This window comes from Hakea prostrata, chromosome 5 (genome assembly GCF_041222555.1).
Source record: "Hakea prostrata isolate BN-2017 chromosome 5, UWA_Hpros_2, whole genome shotgun sequence".
Classification (NCBI taxonomy): Eukaryota; Viridiplantae; Streptophyta; class Magnoliopsida; order Proteales; family Proteaceae; genus Hakea; species Hakea prostrata.
In genome coordinates, this window is record NC_142604.1 from 47,326,096 (window position 1) to 47,351,604 (window position 25,509).

The 25,509-nt window shown below is 37.2% G+C and overlaps 1 protein-coding gene and 1 pseudogene across 1 annotated transcript; both read right to left on the bottom strand.

The window, feature by feature from the left end:
• Positions 1-4,721: 4,721 nt before the first annotated feature.
• Positions 4,722-7,554, bottom strand: LOC149016205 (F-box/kelch-repeat protein At1g57790-like). The gene is made up of 3 exons (XM_089155899.1): positions 6,343-7,554; positions 5,517-5,594; positions 4,722-5,408 (listed from the first exon to the last, which is right to left on the bottom strand). Exon 1 carries the CDS (start codon positions 7,383-7,385, stop codon positions 6,444-6,446), a length of 942 nt encoding a protein of 313 aa, XP_089012025.1. The 5' UTR covers positions 7,386-7,554; the 3' UTR covers positions 4,722-5,408; positions 5,517-5,594; positions 6,343-6,443.
• Positions 7,555-15,838: 8,284 nt separating this feature from the next.
• LOC149016206 (eukaryotic translation initiation factor 3 subunit D pseudogene) lies at positions 15,839-17,326 on the bottom strand (annotated as a pseudogene).
• Between the last annotated feature and the right edge of the window lie 8,183 nt (positions 17,327-25,509).

Genomic DNA, 25,509 nt, shown 5'->3' on the forward strand with positions numbered 1-25,509 from the left:
CAATAAAAGTCTTATAATTGTTTCTGGTTTGCAATCTATAGGATTTCTACTTATTTATAGGTAAGGACATACAACCTCGTCTTTATGTAATGACTTGAACATGCTAGTCCAGTGTCTGTCATTACTGTTCTTCAACTTTATATACTGTTGTAACTGTATATAGCATACTGATTTGATTATACACTTGCTGTTTGTGTTATCTTGATATGTGCTTTATCAATTATGAATGTGATATGATGATAATTGATGTGTTGTGGTTCTGATGGAAAGGGTATTCTATTGGGATATATTGGCTTGTGATATCAGAGGGTTGTGGTATGGGACACATGCTCGCTGATGTCTCCAGCACTGTCATAACTACTGGATGACATACCTAGATAGAGTCTAGAGTTTCATGGCTAGGTACCCCACATGCTACTACCCTTTCGGTAGGGGAATTGAAGCCAGATGACCCGTGACGACAGTGATGTGACTCTGTTTCATCCTACAGCGGTAACCAGTCCGTGCAGAGACTCAGTGGTCCACTGTTGGTCATACAATGGTAGGGTTGCATATGTTAGGGTTGGGCTCATGGACGTCCAAGGAGCGGACTGGGTGTCGTGAGGAGTCATGAGTGCTTTCCGCCCTAACAATATGTGGATGACCATAGGGTTATGGAATGGAGTCCAATAGCGGTAGCCAGTCCATGAGGGTTCTCATTCCTAGGTTGTGAAGGATACTGAACCGAGTTGGTTGGTGCCATAGGGAATGTATCTGGACTTCATGTAGTATGTTACCATTATGACTTGCATTGGATTAGAAACCCCGACATGCGCCAGTACTCATGCCAATGGTGGTGGTGAGAGAGTGTTGACTTAACCCCAGCCATGGTTTGAAAGCTAGGTGTGGACTTACCCTTTTACCCAGGATCCCTACAGAGGTAGCCAATCCTTGCCGAATCAGAGTGACTAGACATACCCAGAGGAGGGCTGGTGTATATCTTAAAGCATGTCAACTGTTAGAGACTTGCACAATTAGATCTTAGCGATATTCATACTTTGCACTTAATACATATCATATATTCATTTCTATTGAAGTTGACATATGGAAGAGAATTATTGTTGTTCTTACTGAGTTCGTTAGAACTCATTCCTTTATTCTTTTATGTTATATTAGCCTGTACAGATGGAGGAAATGCGCCGGAAGATGGATTGGTTTCCCATGAAGGAGCCTTCTCATATGAAGAAGATGTGGCATTGGCAGTGGGAAATGGAGATAGCCTGTGCGAGAGCTCTTGCGAGTGCATGGAGTGCGCTTATAGCACCCATTGACGGACGGAGGAGACAAGTTGTCAGGCAGTTTGGCCATCGTCTGGAGAAGAATTGGAGAACCCCTTTTCTTGATAAACATGAGGAACATTTTCTAGCTTTAGATAAAGAAACTAGAAAGAAGATCATTTAATTCTTTTTTATTGCTTCCACTGAACTCATATTCTTTTTGATCATTTATTCTTTCCTTGATTATTTTATTGGAGTATTTGGACTCCTGTAATCCTTTTATTTAATTATTGAATTTATTATTGCTCATGATTATCTTTACTTGCATTTATTATTATTGATGGATAAGACCGTGGATCCTGTGACGGATCAGTACTCCCACGGGTTGTCTGGCGAGTAACCGAGACCGGCGGGTGGGGTGTGACAGGTCATCACCGAAAGGTTTATTTTTCATATCAAAAGGTTGATGGCTCATGGCACTCATCTTGGATTGGACCTCACCAACGACCTCAACACGAAGAGGTGCAATGGCGAGCAAATATGATTAGAAGAGAAGCAGAACAATCAAGTGGGTGAATAGTGCCATCTCCCACAATATTTCTCAAGTTCGACTGTGATTATCATCGATATTTCTCTGGTTCGACCATTTTCTGGCAATTTCCAGCGATATTCCGGCAAGATTGAGTAATCTCACTTTTCAGTGAGTGTTTTGGTTCGCTACTCATCGAACCAGGCGAAATTCGAATTCCCCTAAAATGTTTTACCATGTTTTTATCCTAATCTTTGTTTGCAGAAGTGATATCCTTCTTTTTTTTAATCTCTCTCTATTGTATCCACTTTGGATCTGTTCTTGGACAATGAATTGAGTTGGTTCAAACTTGCAAGCCTAAAATGTGCAAGATATGGAAGATGATGGTGGTGGAAGGCCTCCAACCTGATCGTGGAAGGAAAACTACTAGATTAGCCACATTTGAGTTTTATTTTAATAAAGTAACCACTGGTTCTTTCACTTAATAGAAAAAACCAATGTACAACCTAGGTTTACAAAACCCGCTACTATGGTATCTTCTTCAGCTTTATTTTAGGCTGTCTTTAGCGTAATCTATATTTATATTTATCACTTGTTTGTGAACAATCAATTATGGTAATAGGTTATGTATAATAAACAATAATCATTGGTTACCATAATATATAATATATTATATAACAAGGTGTCTCATGCAAGGGAGGTTCTTGATCTCACCAAAGAAGATCCAAAGCTGGAAATGTAGACTCCTATCACGTGCTGGAAAGGAAGTCATGCTCAAATCAGTAGCTACTTGCCTTCCCTAGTATGTGGACTCTCATTTTAAGATTCCTCAAAAGATATATAATGAATTGAAAAATTCATCAACTTGTTTTTATTGGGGGTTGGATGGGGAGAGATCTAAGCTACACTGGATTTCGTAGGATCACCATTGCTGATTGAAAGATAATGGAGGAGTGGGTTTTCATGACTCAGGAAGACAAAAGCTAGAATTTCTTCTAGCTAGGTTCATGCAACTGATAAGCACACAATTATACATTGATTCTCTAGTTTAATTCCTTTTTGGTTGAATTCTTTGCTTTAATTGAATCCACCCAACTGGGGGAGCTTCATGAACCAGAATTTAAACTCCGGTTAGAATTCTCAACTGAAATAAGATTTTAGTCCCAAGTTCCACAAGATGAGGAGTCATAGTGGAAGGGAAGAGCTCCCACATTGTGAGATAAAGGTAAGGACCAATGGAGATCAACTGAATTTTGTTCAAATATTAGCACTACCAAAAAAATAGAGAACAACAAACACAGAATATAATTTCATTTATTTACTTTGGAGTATTTATGTGCATAAAACTAATTGTATGAATCTTGGTTGGTAAAGTATAAGTAGTTGTTCAAAGGTTCATCTTGTGAGGTTATATGTCTATTAAATGATTACAGTAGAAACACATTCAGATTTGTTTTGTAAAATTGATCTATTAATCTACGTGCTCCTTTTTATCTTTGTTAGAATGCAGAATCACAATCCGAATCCCAATCAACACAACCAAAGGAAAGGGACACATCCAGGTGGTCGAAGCCCCAGTCCCACTTGTTCCTACAAACCTTGGTCACCCACCATAAATGTGGGAAAGGTGGCGACAACGATCTCAGACCAACACAGTTTGCAAAAAACCAAAGAAAAGTTATGGAAAGACACCCCAGTCCTACCATCCACTACGAGGTGCTTGCATGGTTTGGGAATTAAAATGCCACAAGTCAAGATGCGGCTCACCCAGCTAACATAGGCTTCGACAATATATAGACTTGGCTGACATGACATTAAGGACTCATTGAGAGGGAAGTGCTCAACCAACCCCGAGTGGTCAAAGGTCCACACCTTGAGGTAGGCCAGCATCACAGGCTCCTAAGGGGTCTTCGAGTAAGAAGAAGAAGAAGGCCAAGGCTGCAGTTGCTAAGATAGCAAGTCCCTTCAAGCAGTTGGCTAATGCATTCAACATGTTTGGGGAATCAAATTATCTCCCAACTATGTCGAAAAGGCTCACAGAAGCACTTAATGTGGTTCCTGGCCTTGAAGTCCATCGAAGAACCGCAGTGAAGACATATTTCATGAACAAAATTGAAGCCCAAATTTTCTTAGACTATGATGACGAAGAGAAGTTGATTGGAGGAGCATGTTTTCGTTGCCATTGGATCAAATAAACCTAGAAACTTGTTGATTTTCGGTGTGTTTGTTTTGTTTTGTAAGTTCATGATCTTGACGTACTTTGTCCACATACTTTTTTATGTCCCCTAAGTTAAAGAGTGTAGCTTCTTGAGCATTAATAGAAATTTATGTCTTTTTTTTTGTCAACCAACATTTAGACAAATTTATGTCTTTTTTATGTGCCCTAAGTTGTCATTTATTTTGTATAGGGAAAGTGAAATAGAAAGGGACAGAGGTGCCAGATTTTTTTTTTACATAGTTGTTAGTTTGCTGAATCTTGAGATTTATTTATGTAATTATTAGTTGAATTATAAAAGTTGTTCCATTTTAATTGTTCAATCATATAATCTAAACTCCATGATAGTCAAGACATGAGTGGTTAAACCCTCATAAATCATCAATGTTACAAGGTACCCTCATGCGATTATGTGTCAAGTGAGTTATGCTTCATCTAAGAAGCTTTTTCAAAACCCAAGATCTGATTATTAAGCTATCAAAGACTAGCAAGTGAGAAACTACCCCCCCCCCCCGGGGGGGGGTTTTTTTTCCCTCCTTTCTTTTTGGGAAAAAAAAAAAATGGTTTAAAACGTTTTTAAAATGGGGGGGGGGAAAAAAAAAAAAAAAAAAGTATTTCTTTTTTTTTTTTTTTTTTTTTTTTTTTTTTCCTAAAAAAAAAAAAAAAAAAAAAAAAAAAAAATTTTAATTTTTTTTTTTTCAAGTAGGACTAATTCATTTTTGATAATGTAGAACCCATGACGTATATGCATTACCTAAGCATTATAAAGACACAATTTATGATAGTTGATGATGGGGATAATTTAGATGGAGACAAATTTAAAATTGAATTTGTTAATTTACATATTTCTTATTTTGATGTTTTTTATTTTCATGTATAAAATATACCAAATTAACAAAGTCAATGTTTTGGGAATCCATGGATTCAGGTAACCATATAGTTTTTCAGGATAAATTAATAGGTTTTAAATCCACATATTCAAGGTAACCAAACAGTTTTTCAAATAAATCAACAAATTTTATTTTGCATATTAACCAAATAATTTTTAGGTTGAGTCCACAAATTTCATTTTACCAGAGAACCAAACGGTTAATTTTTGAACCATGAATCCATGGATTTAAAATCCATAGATTTGAATTTCCCTTTCATTTCCAATCCCTAGATTCATGTAACCAAACAGGCCCTAAGGGAATCAGCTTGCAATTTCACTACCAACAGTCATTTTATAGTCAAGATAAATGTAAGTGCTCTTAGAACCTCTAATTTATTCAAAGAAAATCCTTACCTCCAATGAAAAGCTTGGAACTGATTCCTTTGTTACAGATGAAAAGCAAAGGACGAAGAGAAGAAGAGCTACTAAATTCTGATATGGAGAGATGCTTGAAGAAATGTGGTATTCACCTACATGCTTAGAAAGAATGGAAAAATAACTAAATTATTAACTTTTTCACTTCACTGAGAACTCAAAACTATAGTAATTTGCAGAAATGCAATAAAAGAGGACAAAAATGCTTACTTCTTGTAGGACCTTGCTCTTCTATGACTTATCAACACTCTTAATAGAAAAATACTCAATCGTTTTCTTCCTCCCTTTCTAAACAGTTTAACAATCAAATGCACAAAGAAGAAGAAATCAATTTCACATCCGAATGAAATTGATATGCAGCAACAAATAACGATCTCAACAGTGAAGAAACAGAGCAAGCCCAATATCATTTTTGAGTATCTATTGGATTAGTTTCTTTTGCTTCTATTGGGTTTCAACTTCAATTCAGTACGATCCTCACTGAAATCCAGCTATGCCAGCAAATGTGGAAAAAATTAAGAGATTTGTTGGAGGATCCAGATTCAATCCACCAAATTAAATGGTAGACATCTAGAACCTCTAATTCATTCAAAGAATCATCAAACTTCTTGGGTGTTTGATTTATGAAAATCATGCCAAAACACAGCCTAAATAAATTGGTCAGTCTGATCTAAATCATCTGATAATACAACCATCACGCGAATCATAAGATGAAATAAAAAAAAAAATCAGAGACTGGGTCGAAGACAACAAAAATCGAACAACTCCAGTTCACTACCTTGCAAGATTCAGTCAGTGTTAATAGAATATAAGAAGAAAAAGTTGTAGCTAGCTAGCTAGCCTTTGTCAATATACAGAGATTAAAGTGGGCTTGGTGTAATCCAGATACGTTTCTTATCAAAGAGTCCTTGAGGATAGGCTGGCCATGGCTTAAACTGCTTGTCTGCCAAATCGAACAGAGGAAGAGTGTAGTCACAAGAAATTGTAAATACACCCCCAATATCAATATCACTGTCGTGGAAATATAAACAGTTACCTTTACATTCAGGGAAGTCACGGGCTGAGAAATATGAAGGTGGACTCAGACGTGGAAAATACACACGGTCACCTAAGCCATTCACTTCAGACCACTCGGCATCATCTATATTTCCTTCTGCTGCTGCTGCTGCTGTTCTTCTGCCAATCTAACTTGTGAACTGCACACACTATTCTACTAAAGTCGTGCGACTGAGTGATAACAAACAAGTCATCATTGTCAGATTCAACAAGAACCTTCAAATGAAGGTAACCATCTAAATCAAGAGGTGCCGGCCGCAGTATCTGCTTAATACTAGTCTTAATAGTGGTAGGATTTCCATGACCATCATCAACTAGTACTACTTCTCTTATCACAACTTCTCCGCCAAATCCTAGTGTAATGATTTGTTGCTTGTAGAATATGACATCGTGATACATGTCCAAATGTTCAGCTGGATCTTCAATTAAAGTCCATCTCTTATCTCCAAATTTGGAGATTAACAGACGACAAGGAAAATGGAGCAAGACAATTGTCATGAAATCAGAGGAAGATGGGTTTGCTGATAGTACTACCTTAACAACACGAGCTTCACCTCCTCCAGAATAATATTCATTCAAGGATGGAAGTTCTATGCGGGATTTGGTGAAAGGATTGAAGAGGCCGAGGGACGACTTCTCTTCGAAAATCAGCCAACCATGGCAGGATGTAGGAAGAAAATTCTTATTACTCATCTCCAAGGGGAACTCGACGAAATAGGATTTATTTTCGACAATGCTGAAGAATTCATAGGTTCTTGCTCCTCCTCCTCCTTGTTTTGGATCAAAAGGAAACATCATTAAAAGAGGGAACTGGCGAGGGAGTTGGTTGGGAGTCTCTGGTAATCTTGATCGCCATGAAACGCAGACTGCTCGTAACCGAATACGATCGGCATAGAGGGTGAGGCGCTTTGCAATCCCGTCTAACAACTCTTCCGGAAGATCAGCCCAATTTCCAGTTGCTGCTTCTGCTGCCGTTTTTGTCTTTTTGGTACAACCGGCTGCTGCTGCCATTGCCAATTCCATATATTACGAACGGAGATTCTTTCCGAAGATCGATCACTATTTGGATATGGTAGCCGCCAACACCTGCAGGAAGATTAATCTTTCTTCGATTAGAGAATAGAAATTGGATCCGGTTGGAGGTTGAAGACGATTCGGAGGTTATGATGCATCTCTGGAGGTTTTAGGGTTGAGAAGAGTTTATATAGGGATGAGGATGAGAAATAAATTAGAAATACCAAGACATTGAGTACAGTACAATTCAGACTAGGAAACTGACGATAAGGATAAAAAGGCTTACTTGGGTATCAAGAAAGAAAATAAGATTAATTTAGCATGATTGGATAATATTAAAGAAGGGTAATAATAAAGACCTGTAAACGGATCGGATTCGGCTTAGATACACCAGTATCCAAATCAGAATCCGATTAGCAAATCCGCTATCCGAATCCGAAAAAATTTAGAGAAGGCATCCGAATTCGAATCCGAAACTTTATCGGATATCCGATTATAATCCGATCCAATAAACTATCCGATTATTGATTGATAATTGTCACTTTTTTATATTTATTATTATAAATTTCTAATTTCCGATTTCCGAATACCGCCATCCCAATCCGATTACTGGTATCCAAATCCGATTATCATCCATTTTTAAAGAAAAAAATGTTAAATACTTTACTCTATCCGGATAAATTTTATCCGGATATTATCCGATCCGATAAGCAATTATCCAAATCCGAATTCGGTTGTTTAGCAGACGGATACGGATATTTTCCGGTAAGAAAAATTACGAATATGGATACCCTTAAACGAATTCGGAGGTGGATTTCGACTATCCATTTACAGTCTAGGTAATATAAAAGAAGGATTTTTTTTTTACTGGTGACCTCTTTTAAGTGGGGTGAAACTCTAGATTCCCGCTTAGTGCAAAAAATTATCCGTTCCTCAATTTCAACAAATCCGAAATCCACAATTAGACATTATTAATCAAGTCTCACAAATGAGTTTTCTAACTAGCCTTACCAAGAGTTCTAGGAACTTTGAATAGTTTTTCGAACAACAAGTTACATTTATCCACCATTAGTGCTAATATTGGCATGTTTGGGGCGATCAACGAAATAACTGATTAGTCCTAGCATTGTAGGGCTCTCTTTTTTTGCCTCCGAAAAAGAGTTAAGAAAGACTCGTGGTAACCATTCAAGTCATCCCGTCTGGTTTTATCCAGTAAAATATAATAATATCACAAGATGAACTATAAAACTCTATTCAATAAGCCCTTCCATCTCCACCAATTCACTAATTTGAAAAAGAGAACTAAGACATTCAGTTTCATTATAAACTTGCTATTCGTGTTTCTACCTTCTCTATTTGATCTATTTTCTAACTCTTCTGAAAATAAAGAGCTCTTGTTGATTTCTCATACTTCGTAACTAAGTTTCCTATCGATCAATTATTGTTTTCCTTTTGATCACCATCCAAGAAACTCTCTTTTTACTTCTCTAGTACTTGATTGGTTAGATAGTCAGCAAAAATGGCTATACAAATTCCATTCAACCGATTGTTGGAATTGGAGGTAATGCTTGGCAAATCTCAATTCCATAATCCAATTCGTTAGATATTGATTTTGAATTTCTTTTGCCCTACTTGATTCATGAACATGATTGTGAAACTAATGATTTTTGTACTTCCTGCAACAAAAAAATCGTAGATTTCTTTTATTCGATCAATTTAAAGAATGTATACACACTAAACTTTTTTATCCTAAAAGTGATATCCTTCTTCTTTTTTTAATCTCCAATGTGAATTTGTATATTTTTCTCTCTCTCAATTTTTATTGTATCTACTTTGGATCTGTTCTTGAATTGAATTGGTTCATACTTGCACCTACAATGCGCAAGATATGGAAGATAAAGGTGGTGGAAGGCCTCCAATCTGATCCGGTGGATGGAAAACTACAAGATTAGCCACATTTGACATTATTTTACTAAACTAATCACTGGTTCTTCCGCTTAACAAAAAAAACCAATATACAACCTACGTTTACAAAACCAACTATTATGGCATAATCTAGATTTTTATTTATGACCTATTTGTGAATAATCAAGTATGGTAATAGGTTATGTATAATAAACAATAATCATTGGTTACCACAAGATATAATATTTATATAACAAGGTGTCTCGTGCAAGGTGATCTCAATTTGCACGGGTTGATTTCTTCATGAATCGTGAAATAAAAAAGATCTTTTTTATCCATTTTCTCTACTATTTTTTTGTTTTTACTTTTATTTTGATAAAAGTAAGTCCCTGTCTTAGGTTTTTTCTTTTGAATGTTGGTCCCAATATCTATATTGGTCCAGGCCTCAATATTGGCCTTTTTTTTAAAGAAAAAATGGTAGAATCCCCCAATCAAAATACCTTTTATCTGGATTTTTCTCCGTCTCAATAAGACAATCTTCCCCTAGATAATCATTAACAGATATGTCTTCTAGCCCATTGAAACTATGGTTTTGGCAAATATTTGAGAGTTCCTATTTGGGGTGGAAGATTTAAGAAAGGGAAGTTTAATCAGGTGGTAGCTTCTATAAAAAATCAGTTTGCTAGGTAGAAGACAAACTCCCTCGTTCTTACAGAAAGGGTTACACTCACAAAGTTAGTCCTTATAAGTATGACATATTATACAATGCAAATTAATATTATCCCAAGGGGTATAGTAAGTGAAGTGGAAAAGCTTGCTCGATCTTTCATTTGGGGGGATTCCTCTTCTTCAAAGAAGATCCATTTGGTGATTGGAAGACCCTGTGCCTTAGCAAAGATGATGGGGGGTTGGGTATGCATAAATTGGCCCGCATGAATGAGGATTTCATCATGAAGCTAGTTTGGAATATTTTTTTTCATCAAGACAACTTGTGAGTGAAAGTCCTTATGCTCAAACATATCTTCATTAGGAGAGGTGTGCTTTTAATGGTAAGTGAAGCAGATTCAAAGTTGTGGAAATGATTGTGTAGAGCTGCTTCGAAGGTTTTGGAGAACTACATTTATGTGCTTCGTAATGGTGAATGGATTCCTTTTTGGTAGGGACATTAGGTGGAACCTAACCTCTCTCTGGTTGATTCGATGATTTTTCCCATTCCTAGCTCATTGGTTTCTAAAAGGGTGGATCATTTTGTTCAAAGTGTTGTTGATGGCATTGGGATCTCCTTGATGTGATTTTGAGCTAAGAAGCTTTGAGGAAGTTAGAAAATGTGGAGCACCCTATCCTAGGAAGAGAAAGACTTGACTCTTTGGAGTATGAGTGTTGAGGGAACTTTTTCTATTTCCTTAACTTATAAGTGCTCATGCATGTTGAGAGCATGTTGAGCTAGTGATGTAAAATAGTCTCCTTTTTTTCCTTTTTCTAAACTTGGTGGATCCCACTTAGTATTAAAAATGGGTTAGGTGTTTGGTATCATTAGGAGAGCCTTGGAAAAGGTTGAAGGAGTGGGGAAAAATAGAGTTTCTAATGAATTCCAAAAGAGGTTTTGAACAAAATGGAATTGAGTTTTTTGGGTCTTCTTGTTCTTGAGATTTGCAAGAAAAAGGATTTCTCTCTTGAGTTCTTTTATCCATTGTTATTTCATTGAAGATTAAGGTTGGATTGAAAGGTTTTATTCAAGAGCTTGAACGTAGAAAGGTTTATTTATAGACATTTGAGAGGTAGTGTGACCCATTTGAGGTAACATTATACTATTCTCAAATCTTATACTATTTTGGAATTTGAAATAGTAGAATCCTTCCCTATTGATGTAGCTAATCTCGAACATTTTGGGCTAGTGAACCAAGTCAAAATCATGTGTGTTGTCTTCCTTTCTCTTTCATTCTCGTGTTTGTTATTTGCTTTGTGATTGTCTTCAACTTATTTGCACAAGATCATTGGTTTATCTTGTTGTTGGGTGATTTGTTAAATTATCTGGTTCTTTGGATTGAGTCTTGGTTGCTTCAATTGGCATCAGATCATAGGTTTTGTGCATCTATTTTTGAGATAATGAGTGTTCATACATTTATGATGGAACCATTTGATAAAAAGACAAATTTTGAATTATAGAAAATTTTTGTTTGGTTATTAATTGGTGAGGTAGGTGAAACTAGGGAAAACTTAGCTTTTGATTATAGAGCCTGACGGAACATCATTATGCTAACCAAGTGGAATCATGTTGTTAGCCAACTTACTCCAACAAGAGTTTACAAAGATTACCAAAATAGTAGTCTTAGGAAAAAGTAGATATATTAGCCAACTTACTTGCAGAAGAGTTAACAAAGGAAGAATAGATTTGGCTACAGAATTCTAGAATATCGTGGCTCCAAGATGAGGATTCTACCACAAGGTTCTTCCATGCTACAACCCTATAGAGAGGATAAGCAAATCAAATAATGAAACTCAAAAAACCTGTTGGGGTTTGGATAACGAATTAAAATGAAATTGCAGATATCTTAATAGCCAACTTTTTAGAAGCCTTCCAAGCTACGCCAATTGATCCTATCTCCATATTAGGCGTTATCCAAACTATCCAACCCTTGGTAGCGGTTGAAATAAATACTAGACTATGGGGGAAAACCATCAAATGAGAGATCCAATCAACTCAATTTGCAACAAAGCCATTGAAAGCACCCAACCTAGATGGGCTCCCCCCACCCTATTCTTCTACAAACTATGGGAAGATATAGGCAATAATATGATCAACTTTGTGAATCAAGTTTTTTTGATAGGATGCATGGATGAAAGGATGAATGCCTATACACAGGCCTTATACCAAAGGTTCCACTACCAGATTCCCCTAACCAATTCTTTCTAATCCCTTTGGTTGTGTTGTGGCAAAGCTAGTTTCAAAGGTAATTACCAACCGGTTACAACCTGTCTTAGATATAATTATTAGCCCACTTTCATTCTTTCTCGACTAATTTCAAATGACGTTTTCATGGCACACAAATTCCTCCATTATATCAAATCCCAAAAAAAATCCAAGAGAATGTTCGTGGGAATGAAACTCGATATGAGGAAGGCCACGACAGAGTAGTTTGGAAATTTTTTTAAGGCAATAGTTGCGCAATTTGGCTTTGATGATAAGTGGATCTCCCTGGTTATGAGTTGCATTACATCCACTTCATATAGATTTTTTGTGAATGAAAACACTATCAATCCCATCTTGCCCAGTCGAGGCGTTCATCAAAGGGACCCATTGTCCCCATTCTTGTTCATTATATGTACATAAGGACTAAGTTCCTTAATCAAGCCCCAAGAAGGGAAGCCAGAATCAAAGGGACAAGTGTGAGAAATTGGGCACTACCCATTTCCCACCTAACCCGCAAATGACGCCCCAAGTCAAAACTTGAAGCAATAACAATTTGAAGGAAGCTTTAGATGTTTATTGTAGAGAAATTGGGCACTACCCCAAAATCTACTCTAATTTTTAGCCCAAACACCCAAAGGATATCATTAATCCTATGCAAGATGTAAATTACAAATTACGAGTGCGAATACATGCTAGAAAGATATCCAAAGCACAAATTTAGCACTTTGCAGCCGGTGTGAGCCAATGATAACACATTTGAAGGAAGATTGATGGGAACAAAAACCAAAAAAAAAAAAAAAAAAAAAAAAAAAAAAAAAAAAACCCCCGATATTTAATGTAAAGATGCATGCTATACCCCGCGGACAAGCAATAGATTGCGAAGTCAATGAACACGGTAAAAGTGAAGATCCTCTCAATCCAGCCTCCCCCCCCCCCCGGGGCCCCCCCCCCTGGATGAATGTGGGACCACAATCACATGAGGGCTCAGCAAGGCAGTGTGGGTGGATGAGTGAAAAGGCAAGTAAGGTGGAGAAGATCTAGACTCGAAGGCAAACAAGTAACAATGGAATTACATCTCCAAGAACTTGAGAAATCTCCACCTAGTACTAAATATGATGTAGTTCTGGAAGAGAAAACAAGAAGCCTATACTTCTTGTACTCTTCTTCTATGAAGAGTGACAGTATATCCCCTATGTTAATAGAACAAACTCCTTGAGTACCGGGTTTAAACAAGTGTAACTTTGTTAATGTCTACAGATCTAAAGATTGGAAGTGCCCACAGTGAATCTATCTAGGGTAATCAACCTAGAGTAATTGCAGGTTAAGGATTCCTGGACTTCTCCACCATTTATATAGATAAAGAAAGTAAAAGCAGAGCTTTGATAGTCGCTAGCACCGGCTATCGATGATTTGGGATACAAATGTTCTTCCCTTAATTTCGGTTGTGTGAAGAATCCAACTGAAAACATAAGGTGGCGTTTGGTTCCGCAATCCTGTGGAATCAGCTTCCATAGGATCATGATTCTAAAATTAAAATCGTGTTTGGTTTGAAAGTGATTCGGAATCCACGTGATTCCATCGAGTCAGGTAATTCTACTTTTCAAGGTAAATGGGTGATTTTGTGGAAACCACCTCTTGTGGTGGTTTCCAAATAGAATCACCCAAATGTGGAGTTGATATAAATAAACAAAATTTGTGAAATCGCATTCGATCAAAACCGTCACAGCCGTCGAAGCGAAGAAAGAACCTTGCGCAAGGATTCTCTGCAACTAGAAATCGCTTGGTGTTTTCGGCTTCTACAAAGATGAAGATGAAGGTGTAGTTTGATCGCTTGGTATTTTCAAGAGTTCTTAAACCCTCGACCCAGTTTCAGTCACGGCCAGAAATGACTCACTTCCATCCTATTTCCGATACCAAAACTTGAAACCCTCACCGACGAACAGTGGAACAAGGTTTCTGTTTCAGGCTTCTCTTCTTCATCTCAGTTTCTTGCTTCTCTCAGGTGTTATAGAACACTAGAAGTCTAAAACTACAAATCTCTTCTTCTGTTGGTTTTGTATTTTTGTTTTACTTCCTGCGTTATCTGTTTCAAGCCTCCAACTTGAATCCATTAATGGCATCCCATTAGTTTATTTCAAGATTTGGAAATATCTCAAAATGAGCTTTATTTCAAGATTTGCAAACCGTTTCTCTAGTGGGTTCTCCAGAAACCCAAATGCTCGTCCCTTTTTCTTCAAAATTGATCAAATTGAATTGGGTTTCTCGGACATTTAGTGCTCCTGCAATGAAAGATGAGGAGGAAGAGGAAGTAGAGATTGATCAGAGGAGACTTCCTACAGATTAGGAACCTTCAAATTTCAATCCCGCAGAGCACCAAAGTCCTCCGAGCGATCGGGTTTTCATGTCAAATTCACTTTCAGAATCAGGGTAACCAAACGGTGATTCTAACAGATTCACTTGCCAGAATCAAGGTAACCAAACAGTTTTTTTTTAGGAATATGATTCTTCAGAACCTAATTCCACAGACTCATGATTCTCTAGAAACATGATTCTAAACCCGATTCCACAGGATTGCGGAACCAAACGCCACCTTAGACTTTTCTGACCCAGATCCTGGCCCTAACTAGCTACCTTGGTATACCTAAGGATTTTGAACAGGGGTTAAAATTGCCCTAGACTACCATTCTGAGTGTAGAACTTAAGTTTGATCTTACTGTCAAATTTAATTCCAACTCTTTTCTCTCTTCTTTGACCAACCATAAGCTTTGAAGAGAATAGGAATAGGAATAATGGATAAACAGCTTGAAATTGTGCATGGGAGCTGCTCTTCAAGAATACAGGTCCTTGAAAATAAGACTAGTAATCAGAGAAAACTGGCTACTAATCCTATGTAAAGCTATTTGTCTTTGTGTGGATACACGGGCATACATAGCCAGGTGGATAATGCATCCATGTATTAAAGCCAGAATTAAGTTAAGGAAAGGTCCAGATATAGATGACAGATGGGATAGACCCAAAAAAAAAAAAAAAAACCCCCAACCCCCCCAAACCCTTTTCCAGAAAATGTAAAGGCACTCCTGGTCCCTTAGGCTCTATTGGATAATTACCCATGGGCCATTATGAGAAATTTCATTATTAAATTGTTTGGCATCATCTAATTTATTTTTATTTAAGATAATAGAAAAACCTCCAAATTCATGAATGAACTTTTGTCCATTAGCCATTCGTGTGAGTTACAAGTTCAATAAGTAAAGATAGGCAAAAATCAAACTTTTGTAACAACCAACTTTTTCCCTTTTCTCACTGGTTTACTATCATTTTTAACAATTTGCTGTCTTGACACCAACATATTTTCCAGCATAATTTTTTTCCAGAAAATGTACCAAAGCACTTCCTGGTTCTGCAAAAGACTCAAAAAAAAAGGAAAAAAAAAACTTAAAGCATTTAGTATTCAATCTAATAAACAAATAATTCAAAATTTTGGGTAGATGCATCATTTATTCTGTTTTGGATGGGCTTATTGTGATGTTGGTTCTTTATTCCAGCTCTCTCTTCCATTTACATATGTTAAATGGCAAGGCAAGGAGCACAAACCATGTAACATGTTGGCATTGAGCAATAATCTTTACAGAAAAAATATTACCTGTTAGACTTGAGCTTCAATCTTCTCCTCCTCCACAGTGTCAGCAGATGCCAAAGCCTCTCCCCCATTAGCATCCTCCTCAGCCATCGGCTGCACCTGTTCTTCCTCGGGCAATGACTCTTCTTCATAATCATTTTCAAACGCATCTGCAGAAACTTCATATATCCTAACTTGCGGCTTCGATGGATCTTTCACCAGAACATACTTTCCATTCTGATCTCTGCAAGTTTTCCAAATCCCATATTAGAATTGGACTCCATTCCTGAATCCCGGAGACGTAGGTCCACTGGATCGAACTCCATCATCAATCTTGCTTTAATTTCTTGGTAAATCTCAGTCTATCGATCACGCTTGGGTTTACAATTTTCAAACGCATCTGCAGGAACCTCATATATCCTAACTTGCGGCTTCGATGGATCTTTCACCAGAACATACTTTCCCTCATCCAACTTCATGCACAAATCCACAATGGACTTGACAATTCCCCACATGTTAGAAGTGTTCAAATTAATCTGGGTTGCAAACTCCCTCGGCTTATACCCAGCCACAGTTAAAGATAACATGATTATAGTGATCTCGAGGATGAACCCTAGAAACATAACCCACCTTCATCATGTCTGCACTTGTCAGCAGTGATTGGGCAGTCTACTTGGCCAGTTTGTTGGCATTGTTCTTCAGCTCTGTAGCTTATACCGCCCTCTTTGCGTCTCAAGCTTCTGCCTCCAATCAACGCCCGAATACTTGGGATCGGATTCATTAAGGGCATTCAAGGTCGTGAAGGCCTGTTGGCCTTTCACATCTGTGGCACCCTGAAGGTCACACCGAGCAACAAGGTACATATCATCCTCAAGCTTCCACCTACGGTAACGATAAGCAACAGAAGCGACCTCTTTCTCCCTCGGCAGCAAAAGGATTGGGTTCCTCAAATGCAACCTTATTACCATCCCTAACCAAAAGCTGCTGCGAGAAATTCTGGTTAATGTAAGCGGCTTCAACACTCAAAGCATAAGCAGAATTGATATCTTCCTTAGCTTCGGGCAAGGGCTCCTGCGACGTCTCGTTAACGGATTAACCGATCAAGTTGCCAAAGAACAACAACTTGTTCCCAACACGCTGAATCACAATATCCCAAGAATAAACCAATCTGGCAGCAGCTCACATCAAAGTAGAAAGAATTGTGTATCCTGATTGGCGAGACGACGGATGACGGGATCGTCTGTAGTGGTAATCTTGAAGAAGTTGCGATTTTTAAAGCGCTCCAAGCGCTTCTCTTCTCGTTCTTTGGATTGACACGATCGTAGGTAGGTTCGATCTTCGGGTTCAGGGACGGAGAAAGAGAGTTTAAAGAAAGTAGAGAAGCGAATCTGCTCGAGCATGGTCCATTCGGGCGGAAGACTTGAAAAACCTCGGGCGCCGCGGCGTTTTGCCATCGACGAGGCGGAAATTGAAAGCGGCGGCGGCGGCGGCAAGAGCAGCATAGGAATCATCCCATTATATGCTACAGTTTTGCCATGAATCTCAAAAGTTATTTGTGAATGGCAGTAAAGAATTAATACGTACATTACATTAATTAAGGGTTGGGATGACATTAATTAAGCGATGATAAGATTTAAACATTAACGATTTAATTAATAAACATGCAAATTGAATAGAAACAATAATAGGTTCTGATCTTTAAATATATAGTCTTCTTTATATATTTTTTTCCCGTAGGTAATTACAATAGAATCTTCAGATGGATCTCATCTACCCTATACAACATTTCCGTGAGAAGACTAAAGAAGACTAAAGACAGAAAATGTTGATAGAGACACTGACACTTATCTTGCAGATCAGAACCAACAATTGAAAATCTTGAACCTGCAAGAAATTTCATTGAAATCAAAAATAACGATCAGATGGGTTTTTGTTGCCTAAAACGAACACAAAAGAATGACACCTGAAAAATGCTAGTAGAATGACTAAGATTAAAACCCTAATCTGAGTCCAGGGTTAAATAGATATAATTCTCTCCCCACCCAAATATACCCGATTTAGCAAGAAAACCGCCATTGGAAGTTTCCTCGACATTGAATAAAATTGACCAAGAGGCCTTTTTACGTCACTAGTCATTAATTTGTTGCCTAAAACGAACAACAATTTCCTAGGATGAGTTCTCTGATCTAAAACTGAGCCACAACTCTTGTAATAACAACTCTCATTCAATCTCTACAACAAAAGAGGAAATGCTTCCTCTTAATCTAATTTAATGCTGAAAGAAACATAAATGGTAGATGCAAATAATCAATACTCGAATTAGAAGAAAAAAATTACCTAAACTTTGCTCTTAATATATGTTGGTAGATTTCAATTTGCTCCAGCATCTTATGCTTATTCTTTTAAGAAAGATAATTGAAAAAAAAAAATAACCATAAAAAATCATAATAACCACAAACACTCTTAGTTATCTATGTAGATTTTGTATGATTATTTATTGTTCTCAGTCATGCATAATGTGCTAAGGAACAAAATAGTTCTAAATCACTAGAAGAAAAAAATGAAATGAAGTACTCTTAAAACTCTCATGTGATTCACATTTTTAATAAACAACACAATTTTTTTTTTTAAAAAAAAAAATTATTCACTTTACTTCATTTTCATTCTCCCCTTGTATTATTATAGTTTGAAATATGTATATATATTTTTTTAATACTTTCTAAATAATGTTTACCAATGCATGACTTGGAATGAATTTATCTAGTTGAAAATTGGTTCAATCTAATTTTGAAAAATATTACCAAATTTTTTATATAATTAATATAAGTAGAGCTTTGCCCCTGGGGCTGAGGGAATTCGAATTTTGATCTCCTATGTGGAAGCATTGTTCTTTTGCCAACTGAACCACCCTCGGGGTCGATTTACTTTTCTTGTATATGTTATTGCTAAACTCTCGAATCTCTACCCTAAGCTTCATCAATCAAGTGGTGTGGATGTAAACTAATTAGTAAAAGATTGAATAATTAGTAAGGTAACTAACTTCCATAAGATTTTTCTAAATATATTACCTTTTGATCTCTTAATTCTAACAAAAGTCTAGCACTCAAAGCTGGTCTGCCACACACAATTGTTGACCCCAAGATCAAGTCAAACTGGAATCGATAACCAATTTCTAATCAAGATAATTAACAATAAAGCTCAATTCTACATTCAGATTTTATTGAACCAAGTACCCAAAATATCTAGGTGTTGTCCCGTAAAGTTTTAATTTTCAAAGCTCTGTATGTTCCTAGGAGATCAGTTGCATTTGCAGGTCACCTAACTCAAAAGGCACACTCTTTGGTGGATGAGAGAGGGTTTAGCCCCTTTCCACTACGTGACTATTAGAGTTCAGTTTGGCCTAGTCTTTTATTCATCTTGAATAAACTTACTGATTACCCCAGAAAAAAATTAAAGCAAAAGGCAAAAATGTGCATTGCATGTTAAATAATATTTAGAGTAAATTGCACTAGCACCTAAATAATATTTAGAGCAAATTGCACTAGCACCCTAAAATAAATGCCTTAAAGCACTGATAGCCCACTTTATATTTAAGGGTAATTTTCATCTGGACCCCCTGAGGTTTGGTCCATGTCATTTTTAGTCCAAAAAGATAGACACTTTGCATCTGCCTCCCCTGAACTATTCAATAAAACCAATTAAGGACAATTTGTGATTTTTATGACCAAAATACCCTCACATTTATTCTATAATAAGATTTGTATATTTTCTTCACAATTCAATCCAACGGTGAAACGTGAATCATTCCAATCGGATGAACATAAATCCATCTGAAAAAATACACATTTTTAACTTTTCAATTCTCTCTCTCGTCTCCTTCGTCTCCATCCTCAGCGTCACCGCCATCTCTGTCTTTTTTCGTCTTCAACTCCGGCCACAATTGAATCGATTAGAATTTAGAACACTTTTTTCCTCTTCATCCTTTTTTTTTTGTGGTAAAAAAAAAAGAGTCGTCTTCGCGTATTGGGCCAGCCGTTTTCGACTGCTATCTCTTGCAGACAGAAACTAACAAGATCAACAAGAAATTTGGAAATCTTAATCGGAGTAACGGCACATCTTGAAGATGGATCCAGACTGAAGTTTTTCACATTTTTTCATAAGAGCATTTTCCGCCTCTAATTTTTTTTATTTCCTTGAGGACCCTCTAATCCGAACACCATTTGCCACCGCCTGCTTGAAACAGAGGACCCATTAACCTCAGAGTAAATCGCAGGTTCTCAAGAAACGGAGAAGACTTTCATAATAGAAAAGTGTTGGGGTAATCTGGTAATCTTGTATATGTTAGTGATGAACCGAACCGGATTTTTGGTTCGTATGGTTCAGGCCTTATTATATTAGGGCTGGGGTTTGGCTCGCACGAGTTATGCAACTCATTTTTCTGATTTCTGGTTTGCTTTCTGCTACGAGTTCTTGAAGCTTCTTGAGGGTTCTGTTCATGGCGTTCGTCTTCGGTCACCTGTATCTATGGTTCTAGTTGGTTGTTGGTGATGGAAAGAGAGGGCTTCTGATCGCAAGAGCAAGGCGATCCTTCGATGATCTTTTGAGGACCAGAGATTGTGTATATCAGGTTATATGTTCCTTGATGTTCTTCTTCTTTAAACTGTAATCTCCCATATCTATAGTGGATTGGATTCATACTCGAATCCCGGAGAGTAGGCTATGCCGAACTCCGTTATCATGTGCTTGTCTTCTCTGTCATTCCAATTTACCCTTGTATGTTCGGTCCGAAGCAATTAAGGCATGAGGTATTTTGATTTCACGATCACAGATTGGCATCAGAGCCATCTCAGTCATGGTCCCTGCTTCGTTTAGGTATTGTGAAAACAATTAAATCCTAAATTTGAAGATTGTCTATACGGTTAAGGTTGTCTCAGGTTATTCCTTAATTTCTTTATTTTCTTTCGCTGCTAATATCTCTGTTATATGAATGATAATTTTGTTTTATAGTTTCCATTCAATTTCTGTCATAAGTATTAATCGTATGAAATTGATTTTCATCTCATATGATATGTATGTGTTATGACTATGATTCGGGTCCTATAAATCTCTGTTAAATTTTGTCATATAACTGTGGTATGCTCTGTTAAGCTGATTATAACCTGTTGGGTGACAATCTGAGTATAGGTAGATGATTCTGATATGATTATGGTTTTAATTAATCTCATTTAATCTTGAATTTCTCATTATACTATATGCTGCCTAACTTTCTGTGTTAGTATTGATCTAATACTTGGTATGTATTGATCTGTGGTGTTAACATCTGATTATTAGGCTGCTGTTTTCTTTTTTATAACTTGTATAAACTGAGATTATGTTTTTTGTGATTAATTAATATTGATTATTTAACACTTTGTTAGAATAATCTTTATTTTTCAGAATTGATTAATCAGTTTTGTGAATTGGATTCTTATATACTGATTAGTGTTTTGTACCGGGTTCAAAGTGGAGCCAAGAAAGGGTTTAAGTCTACCAGGGGAGGATACACCTCCCAGTGTGGTTAGTGTTATAACCACAGGCTCTAGTAGAGCTGTAGGACTAGGGAGGGACCCTACTTACCTAAGTTTGGATACTCCTATGGGGGGTTCCAGGGTAGATATTGAGAAGTTCGATGGCACTGGGGACTTTGGGATTTGGAAGAGGAAGGTTCGAGCCTTAATGGCTCAACAGAAGCTCCTAAGATCAATTGATGACCCAGATGCTTTCTTTGAAAGTATTGATCCAGTCTTGAGGACTGAAGTGATGGAGAATGCAATTGGTTGCATGCTCTGGAACATCACAGATGGGGTCATCAGGTGTCTTGATGATGAAGACAACACCCCTATAAAAGTTTGGAACAAGCTTGAGCAGATATACCAGAAAAAGAATCTAGGTAACAAAATTTATTTGAAGGAGAGGTTGTATGGGTTTAAGATGGACCCTACAACTACCCTTGACAAGAACCTAGATATATTTAAGAAGCTGATTCAAGACTTAGCCAATACAGGAGAAAAGACTAAATTGGAAAATCAGGACTTGTCTATTATCCTATTGAATTCATTACATAATGATTACCTTGTTGTGAAGAACTCAATCAAATATGCATGTCAAAACATTTCCCTAGAACAATTGATTGATGCCTTAAAGAATAGGGAGTCTGAACTATTGGCTTCTGGTAAGACTAAGGGCAGTGGGGAAAACCTGTTTGTAAAGGGCAAGGGCTCTTACAAACAAGGGAGACCAAAAGGAAAGGGAAAAGTAATTGAAAGCCATGAGTCTAACAATAAGAATAATAATGGGAACAACAAGTCTGATGCAAACCTCAAGAGATGCTTCTTTTGCAAGAAAGTAGGACATTTTAAGAAAAACTGTTTTGCATATAAGAGAAAAATGAAGGAATTGGAGAATACCCATTCTGATATGCCTGGACCCAAGAATGGTCAAGCCAATGTCTATGAAGACATCAGTGAGGTGCTTACCATTTCGAGGTTAGTAGGCAAGAAGGATGGATTTTAGATTCAGGTTGTACATATCACATGTGTCCACACTTACACTGGTTTACACACTTGTCTGAGTTGAATAATGCCAAAGTTATGATGGGTAATGATGATTTATGTGATGTAGTTGGTATTGGTTCTGTTGAATTGTTAAATCACAATAAATCTGTTTTTACCTTACATGATGTTAGATACATACCTGACTTAAAGAGAAACTTGATTTCAATTAGTAGCCTTGACAGTGCTAGGTTTGTAACTTGTATCTCTCGGGGGTAGTCTTTCTCGTATCTAAGGGATCTCATGTATGTTTAAAGGGCATTTCTCGATCTGGTTTGTATGTTTTTGATGGTAGTACATTCCTTAATAATATCTCCAATACTTGTTGTCCTGTCAAGTGAGTCAAATATCACTAGTGTGTGGCATGCTAGGCTAGGACACATAAGCAATAAAGGAATGCAAGCTCTAAGTAAACAAGGCCTGTTTGGCAAGGATGTCATTGATAACTTAGAGTTTTGTGAGTCATGTGTCTTAGGTAAGCAAAGACCGGTTAAGCTTTGGAGCCGGGTCTCACTTATCTGAGGATATATTAGAATATGTACATGCTGATTTGTGGGGACCTGCTTCAGTCTTGTCTTATGGTAGAAACTCTTATTTCTTATCCCTTGTTGATGACTACTCTAGGAAAGTGTGGATCTTCTTATTGAAGACCAAGGATGAAACTTTTGAAAAGTTCAAGTATATGGGTTGCTTTGGTAGAAAACTTGAGTGAAAGGAAAGTCAAAACATTAAGGACTGACAATGGATTAGAATTTGTTAATGAAATGTTTAATGGATTTTGTAATGATAAAGGGATTCAAAGGCATAGGATCTGTTAAATACACCCCTCAGCAAAATGGTATTGCTGAAAGAATGAATAGGACAATTTTAAACAAGACTAGATGTATGCTCATCAGTTCAGGGGTACCTAAGGGTTTCTGGGGTGAAGCTGTTACAACAGTTGTTCACCTAATCAATAGGAGTCCCTCTGTTACCTTAGGGTTTAAAACCCCTGAGGAAATGTGGTGGGGTAAACCTCCCAGTCTTAGTTACCTCAGGGTATTTGGGTGTGAATCCTTTGCTCATCAGAGTATTGGAAAATTAGAACCCAGGAGTAAAAAGAGCATCTTTCTAGGTTATCCTGAGGGGGTGAAAGGATACAAGCTATGGGATAGGACTGTGCCTGGTGTTAAGACCTTTATTAGTAGGGATGTTCTCTTTAGGGAGAGTGTGTTCCCTTGTCTTTCCATTGACAATACCATCTTGAATCCACTTGATCAAAGAATGACAGACTTTACTCAATTTGATTTAGGGCAGGCTGATGTTTTCTTAAGTCCTGCTCAGACTCTTGATTCTAGTATACCAAAAGTACCCTTGACTTCCCCTCAACCTAGCTCTGGTAATAAAGAGTCTGAGGTTGTAGTTTCTGAGATTGAGAGTGGGCCATTGCCCTCTCCTGAGTCTTCTTCTGGTGAGGTGGAAGAAGTTCCTGATCTGAGTAGTTACCAATTGGCCAGGGATAGAGTTAGGAGAATGATTAGGCCACCTAGAAGGTTTGTAGCCAACTTTGCACATGAGACTGATATTTCTGTCTCTGATATTGGGTTAGAAGAACCTAGTTCCTATGAAGAAGCTTTGGGTTCCAAAGATAAAGATTTAGAGGTTCAAGCCATTAATGATGAATTAGATTCATTAAATAAGAACCAGGTTTGGGAATTAGTTCAGAAGCCCAAGGATCAAAGGTTATTACCTTGTAAGTGGATATTTAAAATCAAAGATGATGGAATTGATAATTCCAAAAGATATAAGGCAGACTTGTTGCAAAAGGTTTTGTTCAAAGAGAAGGGGTGGATCATGATGAAATTTTCTCTCCGGTTGCCAAGTATAAGACTATAAGGTTGTTGTTGTCCCTTGTTGCTCGTAACAAAATGACAATAGAGCAATTGGACGTGAAAACCGCCTTTCTTCATGGCAATTTAGAAGAAAGGATATATATGCAACTACCTTTAGGCATCTCGGCAGCTGGAGATGAATCACAAGCTTGCTTGTTGAAGAAATCTCTCTATGGACTTAAACAGGCTCCTAGGCAATGGAATAAACGTTTTGATTCATTTGTGTTGAGTGTAGGGTTTAAGAAAAGTGTTTATGACAGTTGCCTATATTTTCTCATTTCGGATTCCGTTGTGTTATATCTTATACTTTATGTTGATGATATATTGATTGCTTGTGTTGATTCTAGTCTTATTCAAGATGTTAAGAACAAGCTGAAATCTGAATTTGAGATGAAGGAACTTGGGACAGCCAAGAAAATTTTAGGGATTGAGATTCATAGGGATAAGGGGGAGGATACTATGTTCATTGGTCAGAGGTTATATTTATTGAAAGTGCTTGAGAAGTTTAACATGCTTGATTGTAAACATGTAAATGTTCCTTTAGCTTCACATTTTAAACTCTCAAATGATCATTGTCCTAAGAATAACTTTGAAAAAGGTGAAATGTCAAAGATCCCTTATTCTAGTCTTTTAGGTTCTCTTATGTATCTTATGATATGTACTAGACATGATATTGCTCATGCTGTTAGTGTATTGAGTAGGTTTATGTCTAACCCTGGTAAAGAACATTGGCTTGCTCTTAAGTGTCTTTTAAGGTATTTGAAAGGTACTGTACATAAAGGTTTAGTGTTCAAGTCCACACCTGGTGATCTTATTCTTGAAGGATATACTGACTCAGATTATGCTAGTAATGTAGATAACAGAAATCATTATCTTCTTATTTCTTTCGTTATCCGGTAATTGCATCGATTGGAAGGTGCAACAACAGCCTATAGTTGCTCTGTCCACTGCGCAGAGGCTGAGCTTGTTGCTGCATCCGAATGTGTTAAAGAAAGTATATGGTTGAATGGTTTGTTATGTGAACTTGGTATTTTGAAGATTAAACTGTTGTCTTTATTGATAAACGTGAGTGCTATCTTCTTATGTAAGAATCCTGTTTATCATGATAGAACCAAACATATAGACATTAAATACTTCTTTCTCAGGGATAAAATAACTGATGGTTCACTTTTAGTTGAAAAGGTAAGTACTGAGCATAATCCTGCAGACTGTGGTACTAAGTCATTGCCTCTCTCTA